Source organism: Pogona vitticeps, chromosome 3 (assembly GCF_051106095.1).
Source record: "Pogona vitticeps strain Pit_001003342236 chromosome 3, PviZW2.1, whole genome shotgun sequence".
Classification (NCBI taxonomy): Eukaryota; Metazoa; Chordata; class Lepidosauria; order Squamata; family Agamidae; genus Pogona; species Pogona vitticeps.
In genome coordinates, this window is record NC_135785.1 from 98,802,959 (window position 1) to 98,816,946 (window position 13,988).

A 13,988-nucleotide genomic window follows, 5' to 3' on the forward strand; every position below is an offset into this window, starting at 1 on the left:
TGTGGTGTGGGGGATAAACAGAAAATGGAAGTAAGAATGTGAGTGAATAAGCAACTCCCTGGCTTTGAAACTAGACATACAGCAAGAAGATTTCTAATTCTGTGACAGGATTGTGGAGTGGATCAATCTTTGTGGATGCTATCATATTATAATATATTCTGTTAAACATATTTGAAGAGCCTTGCATTATAATACCAAGATCCACCAGTCACAGGCAAGTGCAAGATAGTGATTTGCTAATGGTGCTTTAGGCACAAATGGAAAATAGTGACTACAAATCCCTGAAGGATCTATTAATACATTCTGATGTGTTTTCTGTCTGTCCCTGGCTTAAATTTTGTGATATGGAAACTATGTTTTGTGTTATATATGTGAAGATTCTCAGTCATCCAGGTGAGGTTATCTGGAAGTCGAATCATGGCAACTGGACTTCTTTCTTATTAGGTTGAAATGTTTCACTACTCATTCGAGTAGCTTATTCAGTTTGAGGGGAGTTAGTAGGAGACCCCTGATATATCCTCCATGTTGGTTTCACTCCCTCCTGGTCTGAGTAGGCTTGTTAAATAGAACTGGGGGTGAGTTAAAATTCCACTTCTGCAGTCCTTCTCTACCCATTGTCATGGGTCATTAACAGTCATTAACAGTGGTCTTTCTGGCGTGTGTGGTCCTGATCTTTCTGGGGATAGATGAAAGGGCAGCAGGATAAATAGGAGACAGATTGTATCTAAGGCCTCTACCCCTGTTGAGTGAGGGATTTCCTGTATGCACATGTATGGCCTCCCTGACCCCTCTCTCAAACCACCAATCTTCTCAGTCCAACATGAGTATATCTTGGTCATCAAATGAGTATTCTTTGTCTTTCCAATGGAGGAACACTGCTGATTGTGGTCCTGAGCCATTGCTCCTCCTGTACTGGGTCATTTTACAGTTTAGTGGCTGTTTGGTTTCTCCAGTGTAGAGCTCCGAACACTCCTCTTTGCATTGGATCACATGTTTTGTGTTGTTAGTTTTATATTTTCAGTGAATAGCACCAACATAATATTTGGCTTTCTGTAGTTGTATCTGTGGATATTATATTTTTGAAATTTACTTGAGGTCTAACCTTTCATCATTAAATTACCTTGAAGTGTTTTTGAATTCTTGGTGGATGCATTGAAAGAAAGAAAGGAAGGAAGGAAGGAAGGATAAAATTAGTATTTACATTCAAATAGTCAGAATAGGTTTGAGTTCTGTCTTGTCACGTTTTCCTCCTTAATTGGAAAATATTAATTTTATCAATTATGTCAGCTAAAAAGACTGAAATGGCCCACAAAACCTCATTTCCTGAAAGATGATCTTGTAGATTGTTAACATACATTTTCTTTTGTAAATCAATGGATGCCTTAGTTGAATCATTAGCCAATTAATCTGAGTAAAGGTGTGATCAGACCGCTGCAAAGGTGCATGCCTGATCACACCAGTAAGGGCCACTTTAACGGGAGTGATCTCTCTTAAAGCAAACCTTCCGTCTGCCAGGGCATGTTCCAGCCTGTCTCCAAAAGGTAGTAGGACTGATTCGTGTCTTGAATGCTCCACAAGCCGTCCGAATTGCATTCCATTTCATATGCTAAAACTACAGTCCTGTGCGCCCTTACCTTGGAAAAAGTTTCATTGAATGCAATTGTAATCTGTGGAAATATGAATATAAATGAATTTATAACTTGAATTATTGCTCTTTAGGTTTAAAAAAGTATTAGAAATGATGTAAAAACGTATTTCAAATTTCATCTCAGGCAAAAACAAAACAAAAAAATAAAAAAGAAGTCACCTTTATTGTGGCACCTTCAAGACTTAACTGCCACATTTTAATGTGAGCTTTCATGAATAAGCCTGAAGTTTCCAATGCAGGAAAAATTAGAGAGTATGATAGAGGTATATGACCAATAAAATAAACAAGCCAACCTTCTTTTGCTGATTCCAGAAGAAACTCCTCTATTTTGACTTGTTTTCTCTTGACGCTGCCTTTTCATGACTCTCACTGAAGCAAATGTGAGACCTTGTTCCTAAGCCAGGGTTATATATGATACAGGTTACAGCAGAAACCATTTAATCTGCAAAAAAGCAGCCTCCTTTAAGTACGGTATGTCCCATACGTTACTCAGATCAGCTACTTCCCGAGAACTTGGTATCCACCAGAAACATATTCATCATCTCCATAAATTTGTATGTATATATGTAGGTAAGGGACATTTGTATGTATGTTTCAACGACTTCATCAAGCTTTTGATATTGAAAAAGACTTGTGTTTCTTCCTGAAATGTCCCCTCCTCACTCCTCATGGGCCACATGCCCCTTCCTTTTCCATGCATTGGTTTATAAATAGAACTGCCCTGGTAGACTTCACTTGGCCCACCCTGTTGTCCTCTTATGCGAGTTATTTTTTTGATCTAAAAATAGAACTCTGCTAGTAGATCTGCATCGCCAAGATTCTAAAAGTTCACATATAAACTGTGCTGTAATTAAGCGATCTGTTAGAGCAGCACATGGCTGACATTAGTATTTGCAATCTTCTGAGCCTAAAAATCACACAACCTGTGATGTCCAAGAATGTAATACAGTTTAAATACTTTTAAAAATATTGTTTAAGAATTCGCCTAAATCCTTATGAAATATAAGATTTTATGTATTATTGAACAGAGACAGAACACTGTATATTGCAAAATATTGCATATTTTTTTCTGTAAGAAAAAATATATGCTGGGTTATTGATGGTAGTGTTGTAGAATAAGTGCAATCTGTTTCCTGGAATGATTCCAAATTGCTCCTTTGATCAAAGTAATAGTGTATTACTTTAGAAGAAGGTATCTGCTAGCCAATGTATATAATTTCTAAGGGTTTTGTATACATACAAAACCTGCACACTAGAAAAATGCCACATTAAATATTTTGAGATGTTCTTATAAGGTTTAAAGAGTTTCAAATATATTCCAGTAGATGACTGTGCTTTTTAAAGGATTCTTTTAAGGCTGCTCAGCATGTTTCTTGGATCCTGCTTATCTGAAGTGTATTTGAAGTGACACTATATACAGTATTTATCTGTACAATGTTTACTTTAAGGCAAGGGTGGATAACTGTGGTCCTCCAGTTGCTTTGGGATTTTATGTTCCATAATCCTTCACTCTTGCCATTCTGCCTAGGGCTTTAAAGGAGCTGCACTCCAACATCGGGAGGGGCACAGGCGCTCATCCGTGCTTTTAGGCACATTTTGGCTAATTACGAGAGCAACCACAAAAGTGAATGAAACACACTTCAGTGGTCCTTGTAGTCATTGGGGCTTTGGGAACAATATCAAGAAGTTTCACACAGTATTTTAAGCAGTTGCAGTTCTCAGAAATAACACAATCAGAGTTATAAAAACCAGCAATATTAGGAACAGCATACATACTGCGTCAATATTTAGGTTTTTGGTTAAAACTTGTATCTGTTATATAATACCACTCAATGTTTTTCTAATTTTGATTGATTGTGCCTGGTGTTTTTGACTGTTAATATTCTTAATATTATCAATATCAATATCAATATCAATAATAATAATAATAATAATAATAATAATAATAATAATAATAATAATAATAATAAGAAGAAGAAGAAGAAGAAGAAGAAGAAGAAGAAGAAGAAGAAGAAGAAGAAGAAGAAATGTCTTGTCAAGTCAACTCTGAATTGAGGTGAGCTTTTCCAGCGTTTTTAGGTATATAGAGTACTCAGGAGTGATTTACCATTATCTTTTTCTAGGGGTACTTTGGGACAGCACAACTTGCCCAAGGCTACACAGGCTGGTTTCTCTCTTAGAACACATAGTGGTGAATCAAACTCCCCCCCTTTGGTTTTACAGCCAGATACCTAACTCACTGAGCTATACCCAATGGAAATGTAGGTATCCGACTGAGTATGTAATGTAAGAAGCAGCCAATCACTTATGGCAGGTATACTTGAATTATACATATATTTGTAGACGTATATGCTTCATACGTACACTTCTACATTTTTAGATGTATACCACATGTAAGTATACATTCAAACGGTGCAGTGCTCTCCTGGCTTTTTTATGGCAGTGTGACATCATAACTTTTGTTTAACTGTTTTCTCCAAATCAACCAGCAGAGAGCACTTTCTCATCCTGATAACATCTACACCAAAATACAAATATTGAGTTGGTACTGTTGGGTTTTTGTTTTTGCATGTGTAGAAAAGTAAAAAGGGAAGCACAATAAATGTTTCTGTACAACTGCCTCTTTTACATCTGTCATGAAACCCCAGTGAGTAAGGCTTACTTCTCACTGAGATAATCAACTTTTGTGTGTACTGTTCCATTCATACTGCAAGTTGAGAGTTCACAGGATTGAATGTTCCCACAAAAACATACCTTCTCGGCACATAGAAAGCTAGTTGTCACAGGACATGATTAGCCGGGAATCCTTTTGCCTGACATCTTATTTTCTATGCAGAGGGATTTTTTTAATGTTGAGAAACATTTGATCATCTCAGCCTGCATTTGCACTCTAATGTGGTACAGCTCATACCCGTGTAAGAACTGAAGCATTTTTTTGCTAAATATCAACAGTGTTTCACTTTTGAGAACTGAATATCATTTTTCTACCCCATTACCATCTGTTTTCAGCAAGTATTATGGATGGTAGTCCTGAAGATTATGTTTCAGAAAATATCAACATCTTGTTTTTCCTGGTATCTGTTTACGTAACCTCTTTCTCAACTTGGATTATCTAGATTTTGATCTACAATATCCATCTTCCCTGGAGATTGACATTGTAGGGATTAGTAATCTAGCAACACTGAAGGGTCAGTTTGGAAAGGCTAGTTGAGATTGAGGTTCACGTTGTAAAATGTTTTTGTGGTGTCCTTTAACCTGGAGTCCATTTCACCTAAGTGTTTTCCCTTTCCATCTTATAGAATTTTAATTGTGTACAAATTGCTTTTGATTATATATTGGTTTTGTATTTTGTGTTTTGTGCTGTAAGCTGCCTAGAGTGGTCAATATGACCAGATAGGCGGGGTATAAATGGAATAAATAAATAATAAATAAATAAATAGTACCGTTTATTTGGACCTAGTAATCGTGGGTGCTTGTTCTTTTAACCAAAAATCTTCCATAGAAGTTAAATATCTCATCACCTTGTAAATGCTTGGGGATTTGGAAGTTAATAAACAATGTTATAATGAATTGCCCTCTCCAAAAGAAACATTTTCTAATGCCAAATATGAAGATAATAAAGTGTTTTCAAATACGAATGATGAATAGGAGTGTGAACATGGGGAGGAAGAAACAGGAGAACAAAAATATCTTTGCTCATGTTAAAACAAAAAGTGTGGTTTTCAATATTATTGATTTTTGTCATCCAGGATCTCTAGGATGACTTTAAAATATGTGGCAGAGTAGGAAGCATGTGGCTGTTGCTGGACTCCAGCTCCCATTAGTCCCAGCTATCATGGAGAATAGTCAAGGATTATGTGAGCTATACTCCTGCTGATATACAGAGAGAGCCACAGGTGCCCCACTCCTGATCAGTGGATGTCACACTGGCAGCTTGACCCAGGAGATGAAAACTGCTGGTAGTGGGTTTAACCCAAAATATTTTAGATTTGAACAGTGTCAAGCAGCAGAGCTAAAAAGGACCTCTGCCTGAGATCATGTCAATCTGGTGCTGGTTTAAGAAGAAAAGGCTGGGTTATGCTGGCATGACAGTATAAGTTAGCTTTATATAGGTACATACGTGTTCATCAGAGCTAGCTAAATGTTGCCACCTGGACGGTCGCTTACATAAGGGCCTTTTTGGAGGTGCTGCTAGAAGGGAGAGCTGAAAGGGTCCCCTTGTGTATGACCAGGACAACATGCATAACCCATTTGGATGTTGGCCATTGAACAGAGTGGATTCAGAGGAAGGAAAAAGTGGTCTCCAGAGTTCTGTTGCCTTGCAAGTGAATGTGTTGGTTTATTTTTTTTATTTAATCCATTCTGAAAGTGATCTACATCTCCCTTCACCGTCAAAAAGCGAAATAATGGTGCCTCCATCTCTGTTTTTGTTTTGCTTTGTTTTTTACTGTTCGTGTGAGGCCAGTATATATCCAGCCAAAACATTTTGCTGAGCAGGGCAGCCGTATGTGGAAATATGATCCAGAAATCTTCCACGAGCTTTGGAGATACCGTGCTCCAGGCATGTCACACTTTCTCTGGGAGACCTACATCTGGGAAGGTTGTTGGGGGGCAGGAGGGGGAGGAAGGAGGCTGCTCTATAAGTCTTCTACCATGAGCAGGAAGGCACATCAGACTGGCACTATTTTGAGATGAGAATATTTATAATAAATCTCTGTTTTATAGATATGATTGGTGCTTTTATGCAACAATAATTTATAGAGCAATAAGATTTAATGCTAATATAGGCAATTCAGGGTGCTCTTGGAGGAGATTAGGACCATATAGCTGCAGGGAGAAGCAAATATTATTTTAATAAGGCTGTCTTGTCCATGCTGTCTTTCATGTTTTTCTTAATATTTGATGATGGTGATATAGATGGATGGATGGATGGATGGATGGACAGACAGTTGACTGTTGAACTGATCTGCTATTAGTAGTCATTCCTGAGATTCAGATGTCTAATCTCTGTCTTCTGTCTCTGCTTCTTTTGCTTTTGCCTTTTGGTAATTTCTTGGAGGCATCTTTATCTAGCTGTATGTTCTGTGATACATTCAACACATGGGCTGGTATTGTGCACTCTCAGAGATCAGAGCAATTTACGCTTGCTCGGTTTCTCCGCCTGCAAGGAGCAGCAAATCATGGACTGGTGAAAGCTTGTGAGACCTGTCAGCAATCTGCAGCTGAGTTCTGTGCTCATCAAGACCATTTAGAGGCTGGGGAGGTACTGTGGATGGAAGAAGCAGTGCCGTGTTGCCAAGATCTTACCCCAGGGGTAACAGTCAGCTCAGAACAAAAGGAGAAGGAGCTGTGGATTTTTCCGGAGGAATACTGGCTTATCGGAACTCACAGCTCCTTAAGTGAAGAAGGAGGGAGGGAGAGAGAGAGAGAGAGACTGAAGGAGAGAAAGAGGAGGAAGGGGGAGAAACCCAGGAGGAGGCTGTGAGCAGCCGTTCAAGCTTATACAGGAGGAGCAGGGGGTTGTGTTTAAACAGCACTTATTCTGTTACTTGTCTGAGAATCGTCAGCAGATGGACTTTGGTTTCAATGCTGTGATATTTCCAGTGGCTCTGGATGTTGGAATACAAGTAGTGGTCTATAGATCGTGTATTTTACAGGCTGAAAAATGAGCGAAGAAGCAAAAGAGAAGAGTGCAAAACCTGCTCACAGGAAAAAGAAGGGCAAAAAGGTAAAAAAAAAACACCTTAGATTTTAGTAGCTTTTATTTTTTACTTATAAATCTGATTTCTTACCATATTGGCTTGACTTAAAAAAAAAGAAAAAAAGAAGACGAGGGTATTTTTTTAAAAAATGGAGCAACGAAGATGCTAGAATGAGGATGCTTTTGTCTGTGCTGAGTGCTGATGGGCGTGTTCCCTGCTGGAAAGATAATGTTGTAATGCGATTGCTTTATATTGTTCAAACAGCAGAACATTCGGAAGTGAAATGCTCACTATATGGAAGAAACCCTGTGACTTCATACATACACTATAGTCGTCTGAACGTCCACATGCAGTGAATAAACACAGAGCCCAGCTAAGCCTTGAAAAAAAAACTTTATGTATCAACAGTCTGTGCTTTATAGTAAATGTTGTGAATGTTCAGTCAGAATGAAACTTGTGAATGTGTGTATAACTCATATACAGTATTTACATTTGTATCAGCCTGCCTATTTTAGTAGGGGTTTTTACATTTTGCCACTGAATGAATTGTGATGAAATCTAATTTTGGTTCACAAGGCTCCCCCCCTCCCCCATATATGTTGTCTGAATTATAGAAAGATGCACAGGTGGTTCTTGGACAAGTTTCACAGAAAATTGTTGTTTTGTGGTTTATCATAGCCATTTGCTTTGCTCTGCTCACATTGCCTCCAGAGTATAAAATGCTGAGCAATTTCAGAAAATAGATAAACATCTTCGTGGTTTCTAGCAATGCCAGCAGTGATCCTCAAACCTTTATCAAATTTGTAAATGGGTTTTCTCAGGAAGAAGTTGTGAAAAATGGCAGCAGCTAAATGTCTCTTTATTGTGTAGGTCTCACCCTCCAGCCCTGAACAATGTTTATTTGGAAGTTGGTCCTGATTCTGTTAGAAACTACTTGTGCATAAGCTGATTTCATGTCACTGCTTAAGAGCCAGACTCCCAATATGCTTACTTGGAAGCAAGTCTCCCTGAGCTCAGTGGGAACTGTTTGCTGGGAAATATCACAGGCTGTTCTACAGACATAAGACTAGATCCCTAGCAATTAGTTTACATCCAGCTATTGAGGTTCAACTGATCCACAGGTTAGACTGCTTATATGAGAAGCTGGAAATGAGACATGTGAGGTTGTTAATGCTCTTTTACAAAGCAACAAAGCATATTGCTCTCCAAGTAAAGTATTTTTGAAAAAATATATATATATGATGATGATATTTGTAATATAGTACAAATACTGTACTTCCCACATCAAAAGAAAATCTTCACAGCCTTCCCAGGGTAGAAACTGCAATTCTCTATCAGGTTAAATTTTCTTGGCATATAACTTTTTAAAATTAAAAACAAAATATGCTGTATGTTTTGTAGTAATTACTACTGTCTTGTTATAAGTCAAGAACAGAAGAAATGATTATAAGCATCTCTCCAGCGAGAGTCTGTGTACAGAAGAGAAGCACCTTCTAACCTTGTGTAACTATGGCTGTGATCTCTATGTGTAAAAGAGAGTAAGTCCCATTGGGCACAGTGAGAATTCTGTTCAAGTCAGGAAGCGTAGGATCAAACTGGTTTGTTTTGGCTTTAACCCAGCAGCTATGACATCATTGCTGAAATACACATCTTCTGGGAAGCATGGGTCCAGTTCCCCATATTGACTTATCCAGAATTGTTTTTTTTTTCTCCCTCCAGGGAAAAATGGTGGCTACTGTCACGTCCTCCTCAAGGAAGGGAACCATTGTTGTGTATGACTTAAGGGTTGTGGTTAGAGAAGGTATCTTAGATGGCACTTACAGATGATTTGGAGCTGCACTGGGTTGTGGCATCCATGTTCTGTGGCATTTGAATCACAACCTCTTATCCTTCAGTTTCTTGAGCTAGTCACTGTCTCTGTGTGTAGCTTGCAATAACATCCTACATCTAATACCAGTAAGGAGACATAGGGCATTCTTCCTTGATGTCCTTCTGTTCCGCAACATCCTTTCAATAAAGGGCTATCATATGCTAAATCTGAGTGTCCATTAAAAATGATTGTGAGATTTTTTTAATGACATGATAGGGGGCAGGGAGTAATCGTGATAGGCTTTTTAGCATATTTATGTGTTGAGGAACTTTAACACATTAATATATTTTTAATATAGCATAAATAGTATAAGGAACAGAGCAGAAGATATAATTATGAATCTGAGTTCAATTGTAGTCCCCCCCCCCAAATTTTTAAATGGATTAGTGGTCTCCATTATAATGCATTTTTGCCCTTTTAACTCTTCTTGTTAAAAATGGGAAGGAATGGGTCTGTCAAAGGCTTGTGTTTAACATAATCCTAGGTTGTTATCAGAGGAACATTAAGAAAACTGAATTAATCCCTTATTTGAAAGACCAGCTATTTGTTCTCCACAACATATCAGTATTTTCACCTCATGGTGGAAGTGTTTTCAGTCAAGATTGTGCACTTTGCTGTTTTTGAATCTTGGGAAAGACTCGGGATAATGTGGGTTGATGATGGCTGACAGCTTGGAGCACTTACTTTAATTAACCAAAGGACTCCTCCAAGAAAGTTTTTGGAAAGTAACAATGTGTTTGGAAACTAGACGGAAGAGCCAAGTTTATATACATCAGGATTATAGAGCTGTCCAAACCAGAGGGTGTAAAGGGAGAATTAAACAGAACCCAGAACAACTTATCTTTTCCCTTCAGCTTGATTACACATGGAGATATGATACACACATGATATATTTGGCACATCCTGTGTGCTTCCTAATCTTATGTCAGAGCTTCAAATAAGTGAATGGAAGACTTGTTTGTTTAAATTTACTCTGGTCTTCAGTACATTGTAGTAGAGCTTTTCATTTCAGACTTGGTTAGCAGGGGAGAAAAAGGGTGAGGATGCTGCAGAGTTATTTTTGTCATGATCCGACTGCCAAGGGCCAGCAGCAGGATGTAAGTTTCACTTAAATCAATGAGGCATGTTACCATTTGTTTAGGACTGGACTGTAATTCAGCTCTGTTTTTAATCTTGTTTGAGCTTTGTTAAGCAGAGTGCAAAGTCTTGGCAAGAGCTTTTGTTTTGTTTGTTTTTAACCCAAAAGAAGGACCAGGGCTGTCGCTGGGCACACAAGGAAGGTTTACGCGTTTGGCAGGACTGGCATAGTGCATGGCAAGAAGAGTAAGTGTGTGGGAGGTATGGTAGGAAATATGTATTGGCAGAATGTGGAAATTTATTGTGGCTTAAAAACCTCTACCTACGCAGTGGAGAAGGACCTAGAAAGCAAGATTAGCTTCAAGTCCTCCCACAATAGACCACCCCTTATTGCTTCATTCTCCTGAACTGGCACTTACTGTCTCAATCATTCACTCAGAAATATTGGTATGAGAAAAAATAAATTTCTTCATTTGACTCACAGTTCTTCAAAGAGCAAAACAAGCAGCATTCTGTAGAAAAATATCAACTGGTTTCATGAACAGAGTTTAACTGATTAACTAGCTTCATGACTGTCACTAACTTGACTACATAACTCTGTCTTCAGAATGTCCAGCTAAAAAGAGTGGGGAAAAAGATTTGAGTAGAGAGGCATGGCTCTCTTCAAACTCAGAGGCAGAGAGCGAACAATTGGCTGCTACTGATTTGATTGACATTTACCCTCATTGAGAAAGATTGCTCCTAACCAAAACCATTTAAAGGCAACATACAAGGGTGCAATAATCCCAACAGTGTGCAGGATGGGAGGCTAATCTACAAGGCAAAATATTGTCCTTTGGTTTCCTAAGAGGAGAGTCCAAAGAAGGGGAACATTTTGCACTTTTTCAAAATTGAATTCCCCAAATCCCAAACTATATAATACTGATTGTTATTAGTCCAAAATCTATATATTCTCCATCTGAGTTATGAGTTGCAAATTGCTGTGAGAGAGATAAGGAAGAATTGCAAGACCCTAGAAATACAGTGTTTTTCTTATGTGGCCCTCTGAGATGAGGGAAGGCTTATGGAAGAAGAATGGCAGAGGAACAACACAGATTATCGTAGACCTAGAAACAAAGTGGAAAGGCAGTATGTACGAGAATGAGAAGGCAAGGGAGAAACAAGTTTTCAGAAGTACCCAAGGATTAGTGCAACTCTTGGATTCAAGATGAGACATACAGACAGTAAGAGCACTCCTCACCATCTCTTCCAGAAGGTCCCACATGTTCTACTCAGTATCAGAGAGGCTGTGTTAAAGTCGTAAGATGGATGCAGCTGAAAACGTATTTAAAATAGTATTCCTCAAGATTCAAGTGGTGTTTTTGGCATTTAAAGAATGCCAATGGCTAAAGTAGTTCTTCCCTAGCATTTGTTATGTCTTCTGTTTGATTTGCAGGATTTTGGGCCGCAGTCCTGCTGTGTAGCCTTCCTTGCAGCTGAAAGGTCATTGGATCCTGTTGGGCAGAATTGTTCTCGAATGTGTCATCTGTTTGCTCTGCATAAAATAATGTTCTGTGTGTGCATATCTGTGTACGTGTTGCCGTTTCATTCGAAAGCTGTGAAATGAGTGATAAGATTGCTATTCACATTTATCTTCTGAGTTGTATGGATATTCAAATGAATTTCTCTTGCCCTTTTTTCTTGTTCTGAAAAAGAAGCGTAAGGAAATGTAAGTGAAATATATGTTTCTCAGATGCGGTTTGTTTCAAATGTTTCTACCACTATAGTGCATAACAAGACAGTTATGCATCAGAATAATTAACCAAGTCACAGGATGTTTACAATGCTACACTGATGCTTATGCTAAAAAGGCTTCATAAAAAATATTCAGTGGCCTTGACTATTCTGTCTTTAAAGCTTCATTTCCATGTCATGATCATCAGAGGCAATGAATTGTGTTGAAACCCATGACTAGGAACATGCTTGTCATCAGGTAGAGTGAGGCAGCTTTAAGTTGGAAATTTTGGAGTATAATCAAAGCACAGAAAATCAGAAATTACTCATTATTCTTCCTCGTTGTCCTCACCACCACCACCATCATTATTATAGTGTATTCACTGCCAGAGAGAGAGAAGTGTTTGTACAATTTTATGTTCCAGGTACCCAAATAACTTGGTTGGCCTTTAGTATTATGCACTATGATGTCTCATGGAAGGATATTGATTGCTGCTGTGCCACAGGTAGCAAAACGTCTTGGGATACCCTTGGTACCAAGTGTAAGATGCAGGGGCATCATTAGACCCTTCATAAGTTCCTTCTGCTAACCATTGACCATGTATCATATTTTGCACGAATTATCTTGGCATTCACAGCAAAGAAGCTTTCAGTAGAGGATCTAGGTTTCTATAGCTAGTAGGACATGCCTCTGTATCCATCTCTTCCCACACGCCATTTAAAACTAACAACAGTGGTATCAACATGTTTAGAACCTGTAAGATTGTCAGAATTTGGGAAGAACACGAAGTGGTTAGGAATGGCACCCAGTGGCCATCTATGGAAGAAGAAGCATGGATTGGCATGTTTATGCTGACATTATAGGGCAAGAGCTGGCTAGATAGTTCAGTGATTTAGATAACTGGCTGTGGAACTAGAGGTTCGGAATTCAATTCCCCCACTGTGCCTTCCTTGGGAGTAAAGCCAGGCTGTGTGGCCTTGGGCAAGCTGCACAAGTCCCAGGGTGTCCTCAAAAGAAGGGAATGATAAAATACTTCTGAGTATTCTCTGTCTGGAAAACTCTGAAAGGGGTTGCCATAAATCAACACTGACTTGTTGGCACATGATTATTACTATATAGGGTAACAGCAACTGCTTTGGCATTCAAGGATCTTGCAGGGTAAGCATGGGCTCCTTGAGAAGGGGGCTTAGATGGCAGGAAGGGTATTTGAGGCAAAATATGGAGAATCTCTTGTCAAAGTAAAAACTTGGAAGGTGAACAAACTCGCATTGTATGATGAAGGATCTTTAAAAAGACGCTAAATACCAAGGGCCCTCTCTCCTTTTTTAAATAAACTATTTGTTAATGTTGAATAGTTGTGGGTGAGGCTACTTACCTTTTTGTTCTGTAAAGCTGTTTAAGTTTATGCTTCAAATGTACACTGTACACAATTTATTTGAAAGAATGTCAAACTTTGACACTGCTAGCAAAATCTGTTTTTATTTTCCTTATGGGAGAAGTAAACACATACGTTATGCATCAGCGGAGTGACTTGGTGGTTGCTCGCTCAAAATGTTTTTGAGACAGTATATGTTTCACATCTCCTGTTCATATCATCCAGTGCAGCTGTCATGAGCAGCCATTTTGTGACACACACCTATGTGACAGACACAGTTTTTGTCCTTTAAACATTTAAAACGGGTGCTGAACGAACCCATGAAATGTGGCAAGCTGCTCCCATCCTGCTTATGGGGTTCCCATGGGAATCTGGTCGGCAGCTATAGGAGAAAGAATTACAGAAAAGTCTTTGGTCTGATCAACAAAAGACTCTTATATGCCTATGTTGAAGAACTGTATTTTTTTAATGCTATAGAAAAATAACACCTCATTTGCCAAGGATAAAGAAAGCTAGTTTAATCTGAGATAAAAAATATTGTTGACAAAATGTAAACACATGTTTAAAATCGGCTGATGCTGAAAAAGCTCTATTAATTTTGA

The 13,988-nt window shown here is 38.6% G+C and overlaps 1 protein-coding gene across 8 annotated transcripts in view; it reads left to right on the forward strand.

The window, feature by feature from the left end:
• ANK3 (ankyrin 3) overlaps positions 1–13,988 on the forward strand; it is a 543,412-nt gene that overhangs the window by 90,405 nt on the left and 439,019 nt on the right. For 7 of the 8 annotated variants that reach the window (XM_078390918.1, XM_078390937.1, XM_072995142.2 and 4 more), the window contains exon 1: positions 6,316–7,376. The exons of the other annotated variant lie outside the window; for it this stretch is intronic. In XM_078390918.1, the coding sequence (XP_078247044.1) occupies positions 7,314–7,376 (63 nt within the window). In that variant the 5' untranslated portion in view covers positions 6,316–7,313. Of the gene's footprint in view, positions 1–6,315; positions 7,377–13,988 lie in introns of those variants that run through there. 8 annotated transcript variants of the gene reach the window in all.